Raw genomic sequence first — 15870 nt, forward strand, 5'->3', positions numbered from 1 at the left:
ATGATATATTTTCATATTTTTCATCTAAATTATAAAAATGGAACTAGAATTCAAATTTGCGCGCGCCTGATTTTTGGGTTTGAATATATTTTCATATTTTTCATCTAAATTATAAGAATGGATTAATTTATAGATGCAAGCCTTCAATATTTGCAACGAAACTAGTCAAATTTACTGAAGACTATTGGTCTTATAAAACCGTCTGAAGAAACTGTTTGATGACGACAATAGCGTTACTTTAAATCGTGAGTACTCACAAAGTAATTAAATTAATCTAAAAAGTAAATAATTAAATGAGTATTTACTGATAAATAATCTTTAGGAATAACAAAACTGGATGGATTGTTTTTGAAAGTATTAGTCATTATAACGAATGTTATTTTTTATGTGAGTAATTGTTTCTATGAATGACAGTGATTTTAATCATAAAAAGTAAATAATAAATAAAAACAGTCGATAAGAAGAGTCAAAATAAAATATTTTGAACGTAATAGCGGTTATCAGAGTGCTAAAATAAATGATGACCTACAATGATTTAGAATTTGGTGCATCAACTTTAAGATTCGGCGGTTTCACGATGCTGATAAATCAACCAAAGAAGATTATAAATATTGAGAATGAGAATAAGAGATAATGATAAAAAACGGGTACATATGTATGAGATTTTAAATTGAAGCCAAGGTCCCTTGTAAACGCATATTGTGGGCCAATGCATAGGCGTCGAAATACCGCGACACAACCAATCGAATGTTACGTAGGTCATGCGCGCAACGACTTGTTTTTTTTTTCTGGATTTTTTTTTTTTTGTAATTTTTATTTTCATTACGAGCTTGATATTGTATACGAATAGCTGTACCAGTTGTGTCCTGTTTGAACTAAACCAAAATTCCTCCTTCTGGTTCTTTTTTCGCACCTTTTATTAACACTTTCAATGACGGTCTTTTGTATCTGTTTGAATAATAAAAACATGTTACATACTTTAAACTATCGAAATGTAATATAAATATATAAGTATTCGCCTGTTTAATGTAATACAACCTGCATTGCGTGGTTTGTGAGATAATAACAGCCGATTGACGGCTGGCAGACTAAGAATGGGAAATTGGAATAATCCGCTGATAAAAAATATACCGGACGGAAGTTTGATATTATCGTTGAGAATAAAAAAAAAAAAAAAAAAAAAAAAAGAAAAAAAAAAAAGTTTTAAGTAGACGAAACTTGAATCAGTTATGTGTCAGGTTTTGTTTATCTTTTGATGTGCGTGTCACGCAAAATCGCAAAATTCTTTAGATTTAAAAATGTATGTAAATTATTTTCTATCACTTTATTCACACGTTAGTATCAGCTTACTCAAACGATAGGTTTTTAAAATCTTGTTTCAGTCAAAAGACAGAATTTAAAAATATTTGCTTTTTTTTTTTTTTTTTTTTTTTTTTTTGTTAAATTAACGAGTACATACCAAACTAACGAGCGCACGATGTGTTTTTTGGTAATCCCCAAATGTATCTTGTCACATTTGCTATAGAGTAATTCATTATAAGGTCACATACACACAATAATTCGTTTTTATTACGCCATGTTAATGTATATTCAAGGCCATGATTTTGTCATAAATTTGATTTCACTTTCGTTTATTCGATAGCGCATTAATATATGTATTTGTATATGTATACATATCTTTTATCCTTATATTTTTATTTTATTTTAATTTTTTATTTCTTTAATGTTTAGACAGCTGATACCAAAAACAAATAATTATTGAATTATTATTCATGTTTTTTAACCTTTTAGTTTGATCCAGACCGCGGAAATGATAAATGTGATAAATATATTAGTCTATAATTAATGAGCAAGATAAATTATAATTATGAAATTGCTATTCAAATGATTCATTGTTATTGTCAGAGAGTTTAATAACAATGATATTAGGCATCCCAATAATTTAGTAAATAAATTCCTGAGAGCGAAAATAAAAGAAAAATGATAAATAAAAATAAAAATAAAAACAAAACAAAAAATAAAATAAAAAGAAGAAACAAATTTCTTGAAAGCATTTAAATTTTATAGATTTACATTTTTAACGTATAAGAAGACTATATAGGACACTTTGACCTGTTTCACTTTCTATCGTCGTCGTGTCAAGGACAACTCCTCGTCTGCTAAAACACACGTCCATACGTGGAATATATTATATAGGTACAGGCTTTTAAAATCTTCCTTTTAAAATATTAAGCCCAACGGGCCCGCACGCACCTATACTACCTAGTTCAAATTTTTCCATTTAATTTTTCAATATACAAACATTTTTCTTCTATTACTCACAGGAGTTTTTTTTATCTAAATTTTAAATTATTTTTACACCACTCAAAATACGGAAAGAAAAATAATAGTTCCGGAATTTACGATGGAAATAAAAAAAAAATATTTTTTTAATGAGATAATTTAAAAATAAAAAAAAAAACGTTAACGAAAAGGTCCAGAATATAAATTTAATGTGCATGAAGAAAAAATAAAATAAATGCATTTGGTTATTGCTCCAGCTTCTGGACGGCATTCATGCTTTCGTGCGCTATCAATGTTACCGTGTTCAAATTGCGTAATGCAAAAACATATATATATATATATATATATATATATATATATATATATATATATATATATATATATATATATATATATATATATATATATAGACTGAGTTGAGGAGACATTATTAAATGTGTGTGATATATAAAAGTAGTTTCTCTTAATTTTTTCAAATGTCGATTTAAATGAGAAGGTGTGAGCAAATATTTCTTAAATAGTTATGTAAGTTTACGTGATATTTTATAGGGAATACAAAGAGACAAATACAGCAATTCGAAAGTGTAATGCTCCAAGTATTGACAATACTTGCTGTATGTATATTATGTATTACCAAGTAATTGATGATGGTGATGATGATAATGATGATATAGATATATATAAGAGTACATACATATAATACATAAGTAAGTACGATTATCAAACTTGCGGCTAACAATTTGGGAATTTCTCAATTGTATCTCAACTGAATAACAGTCTAATAACAAATGGTTTTGGCCCTGTCGTCATCGCGTCGTCAATGCCGTAGCCGCAAAAATGTTTCAAAATTAAATACACGCTTACGTAAAGTATAAGGCGTCGAACTTTCTTTCAGTCAATACACACATGTGTTCAAACGAAAAAAAAAAAAAAATAAAAAATCTGTATGTATACTCACGTATACCTACATAAATACACATTTAAATGCTCTCTGGAGAAGTGAAAATTTAAAATCACATTTGATTTTCATAAATTTTATTATCATTTAAATAAGCAGACAATAAAAATATATATGTCAAAATAGATTTTTTATTTTTTTTTTAATACCGAGTGAAAATTTCATATTTTTTTTTACATAACATTAATATGATAATTACAATAAGTAAAGGTATATATAAACTTTTACTTCTTTACAATATATTCTCATTCTCATTCTCATTCTTCCATTATTTTATTTGTTAACATTTCGATAACAAATTTTATTATTTGACAATAATGATAATATAAATTATACACATGCTACTGTCTTAAATAATTGTAATCTAAAGTGCATCGCAAATAAAATGATGAAGGCGGTTACGATGGTGATTAAAATTAGCAAGTGCTTATCTCACTTCTGACACAGTAGTGTTATAAAAAAAAAATTACATCATCCATAGCATAATAATAAAAAAAGTGTATTACATATATAACGAGATTAAATAATCGAATATATTAATATACATATACATATTTAATAAAAGAAATTAGTATGAATGCAAAATCTCACATATGTGTATATATATATATATATATATATATATATATATATATATATATATATATATATATATATATATATATACAATGAATACCAAGGTTCTATAAATAAAACTGTTGAGCGAATGAACGTAATCGGCGACTCCATATACGCTGTCGTTTTTCTGTTTTCACGATCAAGTTTGTCGCGCGCGCGAGAGAGGCTAACTAGCCAAGCTCTGCGGCGTACTGACACTGACATTGGCCTACTCTCACCACCCCAACACGTCGTTATTCACTCTCAACAGCTTTGCGCTCCAGCACCATCGTATTTCATTTCTTATTCATTATACTTATACTTACTCTCATTTTTATCAATGCGTATCTTCGTATTTATGTACGATCCATCTAATTGCTCTACTCGGAATCCTCGCTCACTTCTCGAGCATCCAGCCTTTTTTTCTTAAGTCTGCAACAAAAACAAACTCATAACTCATTATTTCAATTTAATAAAATACAGATAGACAAACATAACTCATCATCACTCTCTCTTTCATGAATTCCTTCGTTTATTTTATTTTATTTTATTTTTATTGGTTAATTTTCAGGTTCTCCGAACACACCTTTTATAACGTGTAAAAATTTGTATTATAAGAGTATATATATACTCTCAAGTGCAATATTGGTCTCAATAATTTCACCAGAAAACCGGCTTATAGCTCTGGTTGTAAAAAAGGTAGTAAAACGTTAACGTCCGTCTACCCTTGTGCCGCAATCATCATAAGCCAAATTAATTTAACCCGGTACAACCAAAAGTATCGTATCGCGCTTGATCATATACATATATATACATATACTTATACTTATACTTATACTTATACTTATACATACAAGAGAACCTAAATCATTCGCCGCTCTCTGCTCTCTTCTCTTGCTGCTGCTGTTGCTGGTGCTCCTGCTTTCACTTTGCGTATCGTATATATTACTGTGTCGCGCTTCCGCCCTGTAAATATATTTATATAAATATATATCCACATTTACATATAACACTTTGAAATGTAATATATAATAACCATAATAATAATAATAATAATAATAATAATAATAATAATAATAATAATAATAATATATAAATATTAATATTAAAAAAAAATAATACCTGAGCATACATTTCATTTAGAAACGCTTGGATACCAACATGGTTATTTCCCACTACCCATTGCCAGCTTTGTTTGGTGTAACGTCGCGAATGATTACTGTAATGTTGGAACTTTTCTACATTAAAAAAAACCCTAAAAATAATTGATGAAAAAAAATTAATTGATAATTATTGGAATATTTTATCGGAAATATGTATGGAAAATTAATAACTTTCAAATAAATAAAGAAATAAAATAATAGATATCGGTCGTAGCCGTCTAGCAGTGTGATTATTAAAGTGATGTAATTATTTATGTATTGAGATAATATGAATCGAGTAATTATTTTTTTAATAGCAACTACTACTTTTGTTATTAAATAATTTACATAATTTTATTATAAATTAAATGTAACTTTAAAGTGCAACACACATTATTAGTTATAGAAATAATTTCACTGGATAAAAAACAAAATTAAAAAAAAATAGTAACTTTTAAATATTCATGAAAATTAAATTTAATTATTTATCCTTAATAATTTTTTATATTTATATCAAAATATTATAAACTACGTACAAACTTTCAAGCTGGTTAAATTTTTTTCTATGGGCTCCCTACAATTAATAAGTAATGACACTGAAGTTAGCAGACGTCTAAAAATTTTTAATTTTTTTTATTAATTAAATTACAATTCAAAAGATGTTTCTAAAAAATTGCACTTGTAGTTTTTGAATTTTTTTACATGTGAAATTTTTTGTAAAATTGTTTAATTGAAATTTTTTTAATAAAAAATTTCTAAAAATTTTGAAATGTCGGCTAACTTAATTTTCATGATAATTGACATAAAGAAAATTTAAATACTTAAAGTATAAAATAAAGTAGCATCGAAAATCTTGTTAAAGTATTTTGCTTCCTTATATATATAAATATGTGTGCGTATAGAGAATACATTTTCTTCTTTGGCTCATATGATACTTTACTTTTACCCACTTTCTCCCACTCTTTTTATTATAATGTCTCTTTAATAATATATTTCTGAAACTTTATCTCCAAATAATGCAGATATAAATGTATGTATTTATAACGATGTATAATAATGGCTAAAATTGGCTGAAAAAAGAATAAAAAATAACTTTATTTATTATTATTTTAAAAAATGTATATATGTATAACTTTCATTATCGGTGTATGGGCATGATGGATAATAACAAGAGCAAGAGAGTATCTTTTAGCATTACCATCAGCAGAAGCAGTACAATGATAATGATAATGATAATAATAACAACAACAACAACAACAACAACAATTACCGATGTAAAAAGTAAATGTTTGAGATTAAAAATAAGCAAAAAAGACAATATAAACACGAGTAATGGGTGTTGGTGTGGTTGGTGGATGGAGTGCATCGACCTCGGTTGAGAAAATATAGGTCAATAGTGTGGGCGCACGCAATCGTTGCAACAATTTTTAAAAATCAATGTCCTACTTGCACACAAGGAGTACTTTCACGGTCGCTAACCTCAACGTGCGCGATATATACGAGATATTGCGTTCCGCGGGCAATTAACAAGTGCATCGCGCCGTACCGCGCGACTTCTCTTTGAGAGCCGCCTCTCTATCTCTATATACACTCTTGTACCTATACCTGTACGTATATACTTCACCAGCAGCCACTAGCCAGCAGCAACCAGCAACAGCATGCCTACACACTAGATAGAAAATACAGCATGTATCCGCGTACACTATTTTTTACTTACAAATAGGAGAAAATTTATAATTTTCACTGAATATTATTTACTCTAGAATATTGACGGGTATTTACCATTTTTTATTGTTTTTTCATTCTCCCATCATCATCATCGTCATCATCACCACTATCATAATCTTCATCAGCATCAACAGCTAATTTTATTTATTTATTATTTTTTCGTAGGTATTTTATTACCTTTCATTTTGTTCTGAAAAAGAAATCAAGATTTAAAACAACACAAAGCATCGACGTTGTCTCTCTGTTACTCGCTGGAATACAATACCGAGATAAAATAATTTCTTGGCTTTTTTTCATTTTTATTATGCTGAATATTTAACCGGCGAACAAAATAAAATAGGCTGCTGCCAGGATTTAAAAGTTATACTGCCGGTTAGGTTAGCTCTACTCGAGATAATGGTTAGTAGACATAACACACTAGACAAAAAGTCAAGTCTGTTCTGTTTCTGTTAGTTACTGTTATTTACTAACCCTTTGTTTCTCTTTCTCAGGCAACTGTATTATTGGGCATGATATTAAATTTTGCTGTCACTTGACAAATTTTTTAATTTTCTTTAATAAATAAATTATATGACATTAAAGTTACCAGTCACTTGATAATTTTTTAATTTCATTTAACAAATAAATCTTTCCTGAAAAACTATTTTTAAAAAATTGCATTTATAATTTTTTGAAATTTCTAAATGTCAATTTATATTTGCCATAATTTATTTGTTAAAAAATTAATAAATAGCTGCTAAATTAATTTTCATTAAATTTAGCTGTCACTTCACAATTGTTTTAATTTTTTTTTTTAACAAATAAATTATAGTAAAAAAAAAATTACTAAAAAAATGGACTTGTAGAAATTTTAATAAATTAAAAATGCAATTTTTTAAAAATAATTTGTTAGAAAAAATTTTTTTGTCAAAGAAAATTAAAAAAATTGTCAAGTAACAGTTTACTTTAATGTCATTTATTGGGCGGACAGTGGATAGCGAATCTAGAATACGCCAACGCACATAAGGACATGCCGGTATAATTTGCTATTTGTGACGGCGCGGTCAACAAATCCGTTGGATTAAGCTTGATTCCCTCGAAAATTGTGAAATCGTAGGGCGCAACCGCGCTCCAGGGCGACACTGCTTGGTTACACTCTGGTACTTCGTGTTCACTTTGTTCCTAGTACCGCCGTCGATAACTATCACCTTGACATATACCTATATCAGATATATAGGGAGAATATTATATATATAAAAGTACAGTAATCATAATATTATATATAAAAAGGCCATTCAGTAAGTACTTTGTATTTCAGCCGAGTATTGACGGGGTAACCAGCTACGAAGCTGAAGGATGGTGCACCGAGAAATTGATTAATTTTTAAAAAGTACACACCTATTGCCACTAAACCTGGACTTTTTGCTTGCTGGTGCTTTTTTATTTTATCTAGTAAGTATTTTTTATCTTTATTCGTTCGCTATTAGTCTCGATATTGTGTCGCATTGTAACTGCATAATTTTGTTTGTTTTTTCGATACAGCGGAGAATGTAGAAGATCTAAGTGAGCAACCTTCGAGGATACGAGTGTAGAGTCGACATCTGAAATCAGAACCTTCCTTATTCCTTTCACTGGTGTAAAAAAACCTCGGCCGACTAATTTTTACTCTTCAGTATTTAATCCGCAATATCAAACCTTTTTTCCCCCCGATAAAATGGTAAGTGATAATAAATTCGATTTGTTTTTCTCTCACTAGCTCTCTTTCATCTAGATTTAATTAATTCGCTTTTTCCCTGTAACCCACTATCGTACTAATAAAAATCTGTTTAATTTATATTTGAGAAAACATTCGTGTCAAGAACCTAGTGAGAAAGTTTAGAAAAAAAGATTTAAAAAACACACATTTATAATAACAACAATAATAATAATAATAATAATAATAATAATAATAATAATAATAAATACAATCTTTTTATCTGAGTTTATTGTTTATATTTTTATTATATTAAACACTTCGGATCAATAGTCACTTGTTGGATCAATTTTTTTTTACCAACAATTATTTTTAACGAAATAATAAAACGATTAAAACATTAGTTTTATCTACAATTATATTGTAAATTGTTTTAATGATTGATATTTTTTACAAAACTAAAGTTTCTTAACTGGTCAATACCCATAATTTTTTTTTTTTTATCATTTTTTAGTTTAATGCCTCTGTACGAGGTCAATAGAATTTTTATTGATCATTATAATTATTCTTTGATTACTTTTTATTAGGTAACTTCAAGTACATATCGACGACAATAAAAAAAACCTCGAATAATAACCCCTGTTAATAAACTAATAAAACTCAAGAATTTCCAGATATTACTTGGTTCAATATTTTTAAAAATGTTATTTAACTTAACAAGTCATTAGTTTTATTTTTTGACAAATTAAAACATAATCAAGCTTTCAAAATTGTCAATTATAAGCCCAATTAAATTTTAAACGAGTCTAACGATACGTAAGATATTATACAAAAAATTGTAAAAAAAAATAATTAAAATTTAATTGGAGTTAATAATAATTGTAATGATTGTTTAATTATTTGTATTAGGTAACAATGTTTATTTAAAGAGAATATTCTTCACCTAAGGGCCTTCGGGGAATAAAAAATAGCTGTTACCTTGGCTGGATTCGTGAAAGTTGACTCTAGAACTCTCTGGTCGAATATTTTTTAGGTTCATTTTTTTACGTTCTAATCGGTTATTACTGCTCTTTTTTTTTTTTATTTTTTTTATTTTATTTTTATTAAATTATAATGGATCGATCGTAAAAAATTTTTTATTTGTTATCGTAATAATAATTATTATTATTTTTATGCCACAGTTTCGCATCGGTCAGTATCCCCTTTCTTTTTTTTTTCCTTTATTTTATCAATTGCTTATAAGCCAACCAACATATTTTATTATAAATTTTATTATGTTTTCTTTATTTTTAAAAATATTTTTTATGTTAATCATCAGTAATAATTATAGAACATTATTATTCAATCACATATTTAAAACAATAAAAATAAATAATAGCAAGTTAGTTTCTTTAGAAATAACTTTATATCTATTTTCTGGGTTTAACCGTAATAAAGTGATACTTATTGTATTTTATTATTCTATTGTGCAGATTCAAACAAACGTAGTGGTGACAACGACCACAACTACAACGACCTCGACAAAATCAACCATAACTAAAAATATAAACCCCGAAAGTATTGTCATTAAAAATTTATCGGATGGCGAAACATTGACCTACAGTTTGGTGCTGATACGAGGGCAAGCACCGGGGTGTTGTACTAAAATAAATATCCGTACTCAGCAGCATCACAATCTAAAATCCGGGTTGGTGACAGAGTGGCCCATTATTGCCGGAGAATTTCGTATCCTGGTGGATTTACCACGTGGAATAAATAAACTTCAATTGGAGACTGCTAATGGAATTAAAAAACAATTGACACTGATTCACGAGCCGAAAAAGTCTCGACTTCGAGTTACGCCGATTTATGTAATTTGTGCAGGTCACGATGGATATTTTCAGGGTCCAGCAAGTGAGGACTGTTCTCCGGAGAGCGCAGCCACCAGAATTGGGCTCGGAGCCCGTTTATTACAGTCATTAACCGCTGAAAAGTTGCAAGAAGCCGGACACGCTCGGAAGACATTTCAGTTGGAGCGAGATCTCGACGGGCCCGAGTGCTTGGTAATGCACAGCATGCTCAATGTGGACACCGCGAGAGCTATGAATCAGCACGAGCTCTGGGAATTTGTAGGTCGCGAAATAATGAAAGGTCCGCTCGCTTCTAGAGACAGAAAATATTTGGCATTTTTATCTTGTACCAAGTACAGAGGAGCTCCGAGTCCTAGAACACATGAGGCAACTCTGGCAAGCACCCAAGGGCACGCTGCTCTTGGTGGTGGTGGTCTCGCACTATTCGGATCTGCGTGTCTTCACACTTGGCCTACAACTCTTAATCAAGTGTTACCTAAATTTTTAGACAAGACAATAATTGACACAGACGTTCTCATGGATGACAGTAATTATCGTGGTACTTATGGCGGGTGTCTGGCAACGACTCTTGGCTCTGTGCTTCATGAACTTGCTCACACCTTCGACTTGGGTCACACCCGTGAGGGCATTATGGGCCGCGGATTCAATTACGTTGATCATGTTTTTATCGACAAAGGTATTGTCACCAAAAAATCCCCTGGTAATACAGACAACAATCGCAATCCTCGCAATGGAGACCTCCAACGCTCTACAATAACGCTCAGCAAACCGCTGAGTGTCACTGTTACCATTAATAACAGTAATAACAACAATAACAATAATAACAGTCAATCTATTACGAGTCTAGCGAATTCTAAAGCTCCAAGACCATGCGTTTTGCCGGAATTGTTTGGAGATAATTCGAAAACAAAGGATCTCGTAGCCAATGAAAATTCAATAAATCGAACAAGTCCCGACATTGATTTGCAATTTAATCATCAAAATACATACGTATTTGAAACTTCCTTTTGTCAGCCTGATAAAATATTTTGGGGGCCTTCTTGTGCAACTATTCTCGCTTATCACCGATGGTTTGCTGAAGACAATGAGAATGAAATAATAAATGATCATAATTCTCACTATTATCGCAATAATTGTCAAATTGAATATATTGCCAAGAGGTAAATTTTTAATTTCATAAATTTTTATCGTTAAATTAAAAATAATTATTGTTCGATTTTTTTTTTTTTTACAGAAATGTTATAAGATCATCGTTTGGAATTCGCGTTATAGAATTACGCCAAGTATCTACTGGTATGGTAATAAACTACCGTCAATTTCCAGGCGTACGTCCACCCTTGGAAGCCGTTGTTCCTCCACTATCTTCGCCACTAGCTCACACCTGTTACGACGCTCCACTGGTAATTTTTGCCGAAGATTCAGTGGGTAATGTACTAAACATTACCGCTTCCTTACACACTCCAGAGTTTTAAAATTAAAATAATAATAATATTAATTCTCAAAATTTATACAACAGTTATTTTGCTAGTTCTTTATTAAAGTAATAGAGTGCATTATTTAAATCTTCGTACCCATGCTGAAAAAATTTAATAACTCTTGTATACGTAATAAGGACTTTATGATATTACTCATTAGTATATACTAATTATTAATTGATAGTATTATATACATTTATAACGATATTGTTAAATTATTTATTTATATACGACTATAATGCAGGGAATGTGAGACAATATGCACGCAAGTCTTGCATATTATAAACTCCATGCGTGCCTAATATTGCCTTAAACTCGTTGCAGATGAATTAAAAAAAAAGAAACAAGCAGTAAATCTCAATAAATATTTTACTAATTACTCAATTAATTGATAAAAATTTAAATACAGTGATCCTTTATTAGTCAAAATAATAATATTTAAAAATAAAATAAATGTTTATTGGATCAATGTCGCGTAAAGTTTGTGAGATGGTATCGATATTGCAAATTTACTCGTATCTACTTCATTAAATCCAAGGTTGAACTAATACTGCAGCTCAAAGGTATAGAAGGTCTTTTTATGTAGCTATTATAAATCCGACTTGTGATTGGCTCACGGAGTTGCCTAGGGTTTAGTCGAAAATTATTTAAAGAGTCGGGTAGAAATAAGTGCAATTGATGTATTGATTTTTCAATTATAGTATATCGATTCTATTTAATCTCAAACGGTACTAATAAATTTTTAATAAAAAAAAAAAAAAAATTTAAGATGTTTTGCAATGTTGAGATCAGCTCAAAAATTTTATGAATTACAGTGCAATATCAAAAATAATTAAAAGATTATTACACTACGCTATTTCTCTATATTTAATAATAATGTGCAATAACGCAGTGCGTTTACTATTTACTAACTTTATAATGCAGCTACTAGTCTGTAAATATAAGACAATGTACAGTATTATATTTTATTAAAAAAATGCATTATAATTTGTGAAGTAGGTAATAAAAAAATACTTTAAAGAAATTTTTTTTTTTTTTTTTTTTTTTTTTTTTTTTAATACCCACTGGATTGAAGTGTGTTGAGAAAGTTATTAATAACAAAAGATTAGAGCCTACTGTCAAATCACAGAATAATTTTATTCATTAATCTTATACAAAGTATTAAAAAAGTTAAACTTACTTAATAGTTTTTGATCATAAAATTGAAATTCTTAATACTTTAAATGTCGGCTGTAAATGAAAATGACTGGAAAGCAGACGACAATGAGGACATTCATCACAGTTTAGAACTAAATTATGGACTGGCTATTAAATTTCCAAAGATTGTTAACGGTAAAATTCACACTACTAATTTTTTGGCAGCTTCTCAAGCCGTTGTACAAGTTCTAGGTAATTAATCTAAATAAATAATTAATTAATTTTACTTAAATATTGTACTAATAAATAAATTTTAGATAAATTTGGTAAAGTCTTTGCTCCGATAAAGTACGATATGCAAATGAACATCGAGGTAATTTTAAAAGTTGTCATAAAAGTCAATACTAATAAATATATTAATCGTAAAAATATTTTTAGAAAATTCTCACTAAATACATAGCGAATAAAAAAGAACACTTAACACTACAAGATTTACTATTATCGGAGCGAGCATCTGGAAAAAAAACAGTCGTTGTTGATGCTTTGATTTGGTTGACTAGGTATTTATAACTTATCTTAGACTTATTAATCTATCATTAATGTTTATATTTTTTTGAATCTCCAGAGGACTGAAGATGATTCATCTGTTTGTCGACAGAGTAATAGAAAATGCAAGAGCAATTCCACCGAAAACTGGTACCGAAGCTGAAGATCTTGTTGTCAATATAAAAAATTCTTACAAGGAATCGTTGGAGCCTTATCATGGCTGGATGGCTCAGCAATTGTTCGGAGTACTTATCTAGTTATTTTGTCTTTGATTATACCCTTAATAATTTACTTTAACTTGCAGTTATTAGCGAAAATGGCACCGACCAAGAGCCAATTGTTGCTGTCTCTCGCTAACAATCTACCGAATCAAGAAGCCGTCACACTGAATGCTCTGGAAAATTTGAGCAGAGGCTTGAAAGATAATTTGATTGCTTTAAATTATTTTTTTCGTGAAAATCGCTTTGCTTAGTTAAAAATAATAATCGAAATTTTTTAATAAAAAAAAAAAAAAAAAAAATAAATAAATAAAATAAAATAATAAACTTACGTTAGAGTACTGTTAATGATTATTTGCTGTAGTTGGTCAGTCGGTTGCCAGTTAATTAAATTTATTAACACGTCCACTAAGCTGTGCCATGTAGAATCTCTTCAAGTGATGCGCAGCTATATTATTAAGTGCGATAGTACCGGTAATAATTTCAAAGATAAGCAATAAAACCATCATTCCCGTAGATGCTTTTTCAATAAAAAATATTAATATATTAGCATCTAGTAACATAAATACCAGCAGTGGGAATTGTAGTAACGCTGATATCAGCCAGAAACTTGCTAATTCTGGAATCTTTAAGAATATTTTCCCACACGTTATTAATTATTATTTATATTTTATTCAAAGTCAATAAACTGTAGTGTGCATACCTTTTCAGATAAATTACCTAGATATCCTAGGTATAATTTAAGACATTCGATGCATGTAATCAATAAATAAATGCTGATATTTATGAATTTATATACTCCACTTAAATTGTAATACTGCAAACGAATAATTTTATAAATCAACTGTTATTCATTGTAATTACTCGGTAAATAGGTACCTTTGCATCTAATCCTAGGAGAATTATAAAGAACCAAATCGGAAAGAACCATATATCAAAATATAATGCCATTTGAAGAGGTAAATTTGACTTTACCAGGTGTCCTGCAATCAAACAATTTTTTTTATTATATCTTTATAATACTGAAGTTGACAGATATTAAATTTTTTTTTTGAAATTTTATAACAATTAAATTATTAAAAAAAAATTTTATTAAAAAGTTTCATGTATGAAAATTAATGATACTGAAGTTAGCGGTCAGCTGTCAATTTTAAAAAATTTTTTAATAAATCAATTACAATAAAAAAATTCTTCTAAGAATTTTCACTTGTAATTTTTATTAATTTTCACATGTGAAACTTTTCAATTACATTTTTTTTTAAATAATTTAATTGCTACAAAATTCTAAAAAAATGTTATGAAAATTAATAAAAATGACAAGTGAAAATTTTTAGAAGCATTTTTTTATTGTAATTAAAATTTTGATAAGTTAGCCGACGTTTTTAATATTTTGATTTTTTTTTAATAATTAAATTATATCAAAAAAATATTTGTAAAAAATTGCATGTGTAATTTTTTAAATTTTCTACATGTGAAATTTTTTCTTTTATTATTTTTTTAAATAATTTTTCAATAAAAGAAAATTCTAAAAATTTTTAGATGTTGGCTAACTTAATTTTCATTGTAATTAATTTGCTAAAAAAATTTTTAAAATTGACAGCTGACCCCTAACTTCAGTATTATATATTTATTTGTTATAAAAAAATTAAATGAGTTTATTATTAATTAATTACCGGCATCCCAATACTGTTTTTCCCAGTCGTGATATATTAGTCCGGGAAATATGCGATTTGAGGCAGAGATCACCTTAGACCTCCACATTATTATCAATTATTTTTAATATCTTCACTTAAAAATAGGTCATTAATGGATAATTCATATTTTATGTTTATTGCTTAAAAATTATTAACATATTAATTTATTTATAAGTTTTAAGTTTAACAATTAAACATTTTTTTATGGAGCGATAAATGCAATACTGGATCGTTGTTATTGTTGAATTTGACACTTGACGTTGGTGTATGATGACAGTCACTGGGCAGAGACTGTCACATGTGCTAGCATCCAAAAAAATTGATGTTGCTGACACAGTCGCCGAGGGCGCTTCGGTTTCATTTTTTTCTTCATTCTAAAAACGTCCGACTGGTGTTTTGTTTATCTTTGTTAGATTTTAATTACCGGGATTTCGGAGAATGTTTGAATGAAATAAATTGATTGTTTATGTACATGATTTAATTAATTAAACTCAGTTATAATAATAAAGTTAGCCGGCGGTTTTGATTTCTTAATTTTTTTTTCAATCATTAAATTAAGACTAAAAAAAT

At 28.6% G+C, this 15870-nt stretch overlaps 3 protein-coding genes across 6 annotated transcripts in view; 2 read left to right on the forward strand and 1 right to left on the reverse strand.

The window, feature by feature from the left end:
* Positions 1-12729, forward strand: part of LOC141529652 (uncharacterized) — a 43444-nt gene extending 30715 nt beyond the window's left edge. Inside the window, exons 3-7 of one of the 3 annotated variants that reach the window (XM_074246298.1) lie at positions 134-245; positions 8006-8139; positions 8230-8404; positions 9853-11390; positions 11465-12729. In XM_074246298.1, coding sequence (XP_074102399.1) covers positions 8402-8404; positions 9853-11390; positions 11465-11702 — 1779 coding nt within the window. In that variant the 5' untranslated portion in view covers positions 134-245; positions 8006-8139; positions 8230-8401 and the 3' untranslated portion in view covers positions 11703-12729. Of the gene's footprint in view, positions 1-133; positions 246-7572; positions 7947-8005; positions 8140-8229; positions 8405-9852; positions 11391-11464 lie in introns of those variants that run through there. The other 2 variants (XM_074246297.1, XM_074246299.1) reach the window with 2 other exon arrangements.
* A 48-nt stretch (positions 12730-12777) lies between these two features.
* On the forward strand, positions 12778-13937 carry LOC141529659 (uncharacterized). The gene is made up of 5 exons (XM_074246308.1): positions 12778-13094; positions 13160-13215; positions 13281-13402; positions 13468-13633; positions 13693-13937. Exons 1-5 carry the CDS (start codon positions 12929-12931, stop codon positions 13858-13860), a joined length of 678 nt encoding a protein of 225 aa, XP_074102409.1. The 5' UTR covers positions 12778-12928; the 3' UTR covers positions 13861-13937.
* On the reverse strand, positions 13641-15558 carry LOC141529660 (transmembrane protein 17B). 2 transcript variants are annotated; one of them, XM_074246310.1, is made up of 5 exons: positions 15280-15558; positions 14486-14589; positions 14310-14423; positions 13939-14232; positions 13641-13782 (listed from the first exon to the last, which is right to left on the reverse strand). In XM_074246310.1, exons 1-4 carry the CDS (start codon positions 15365-15367, stop codon positions 13990-13992), a joined length of 549 nt encoding a protein of 182 aa, XP_074102411.1. In that variant the 5' UTR covers positions 15368-15558; the 3' UTR covers positions 13641-13782; positions 13939-13989. The 2 variants fall into 2 exon arrangements, with proteins under 2 accessions (XP_074102411.1, XP_074102410.1); XM_074246309.1 differs by having other exon boundaries at positions 13641-13802.
* Between the last annotated feature and the right edge of the window lie 312 nt (positions 15559-15870).

This window comes from Cotesia typhae, unplaced genomic scaffold (assembly GCF_013202065.1).
Source record: "Cotesia typhae breed Kobodo isofemale line unplaced genomic scaffold, CoteBio_Ctyphae contig_48, whole genome shotgun sequence".
Classification (NCBI taxonomy): Eukaryota; Metazoa; Arthropoda; class Insecta; order Hymenoptera; family Braconidae; genus Cotesia; species Cotesia typhae.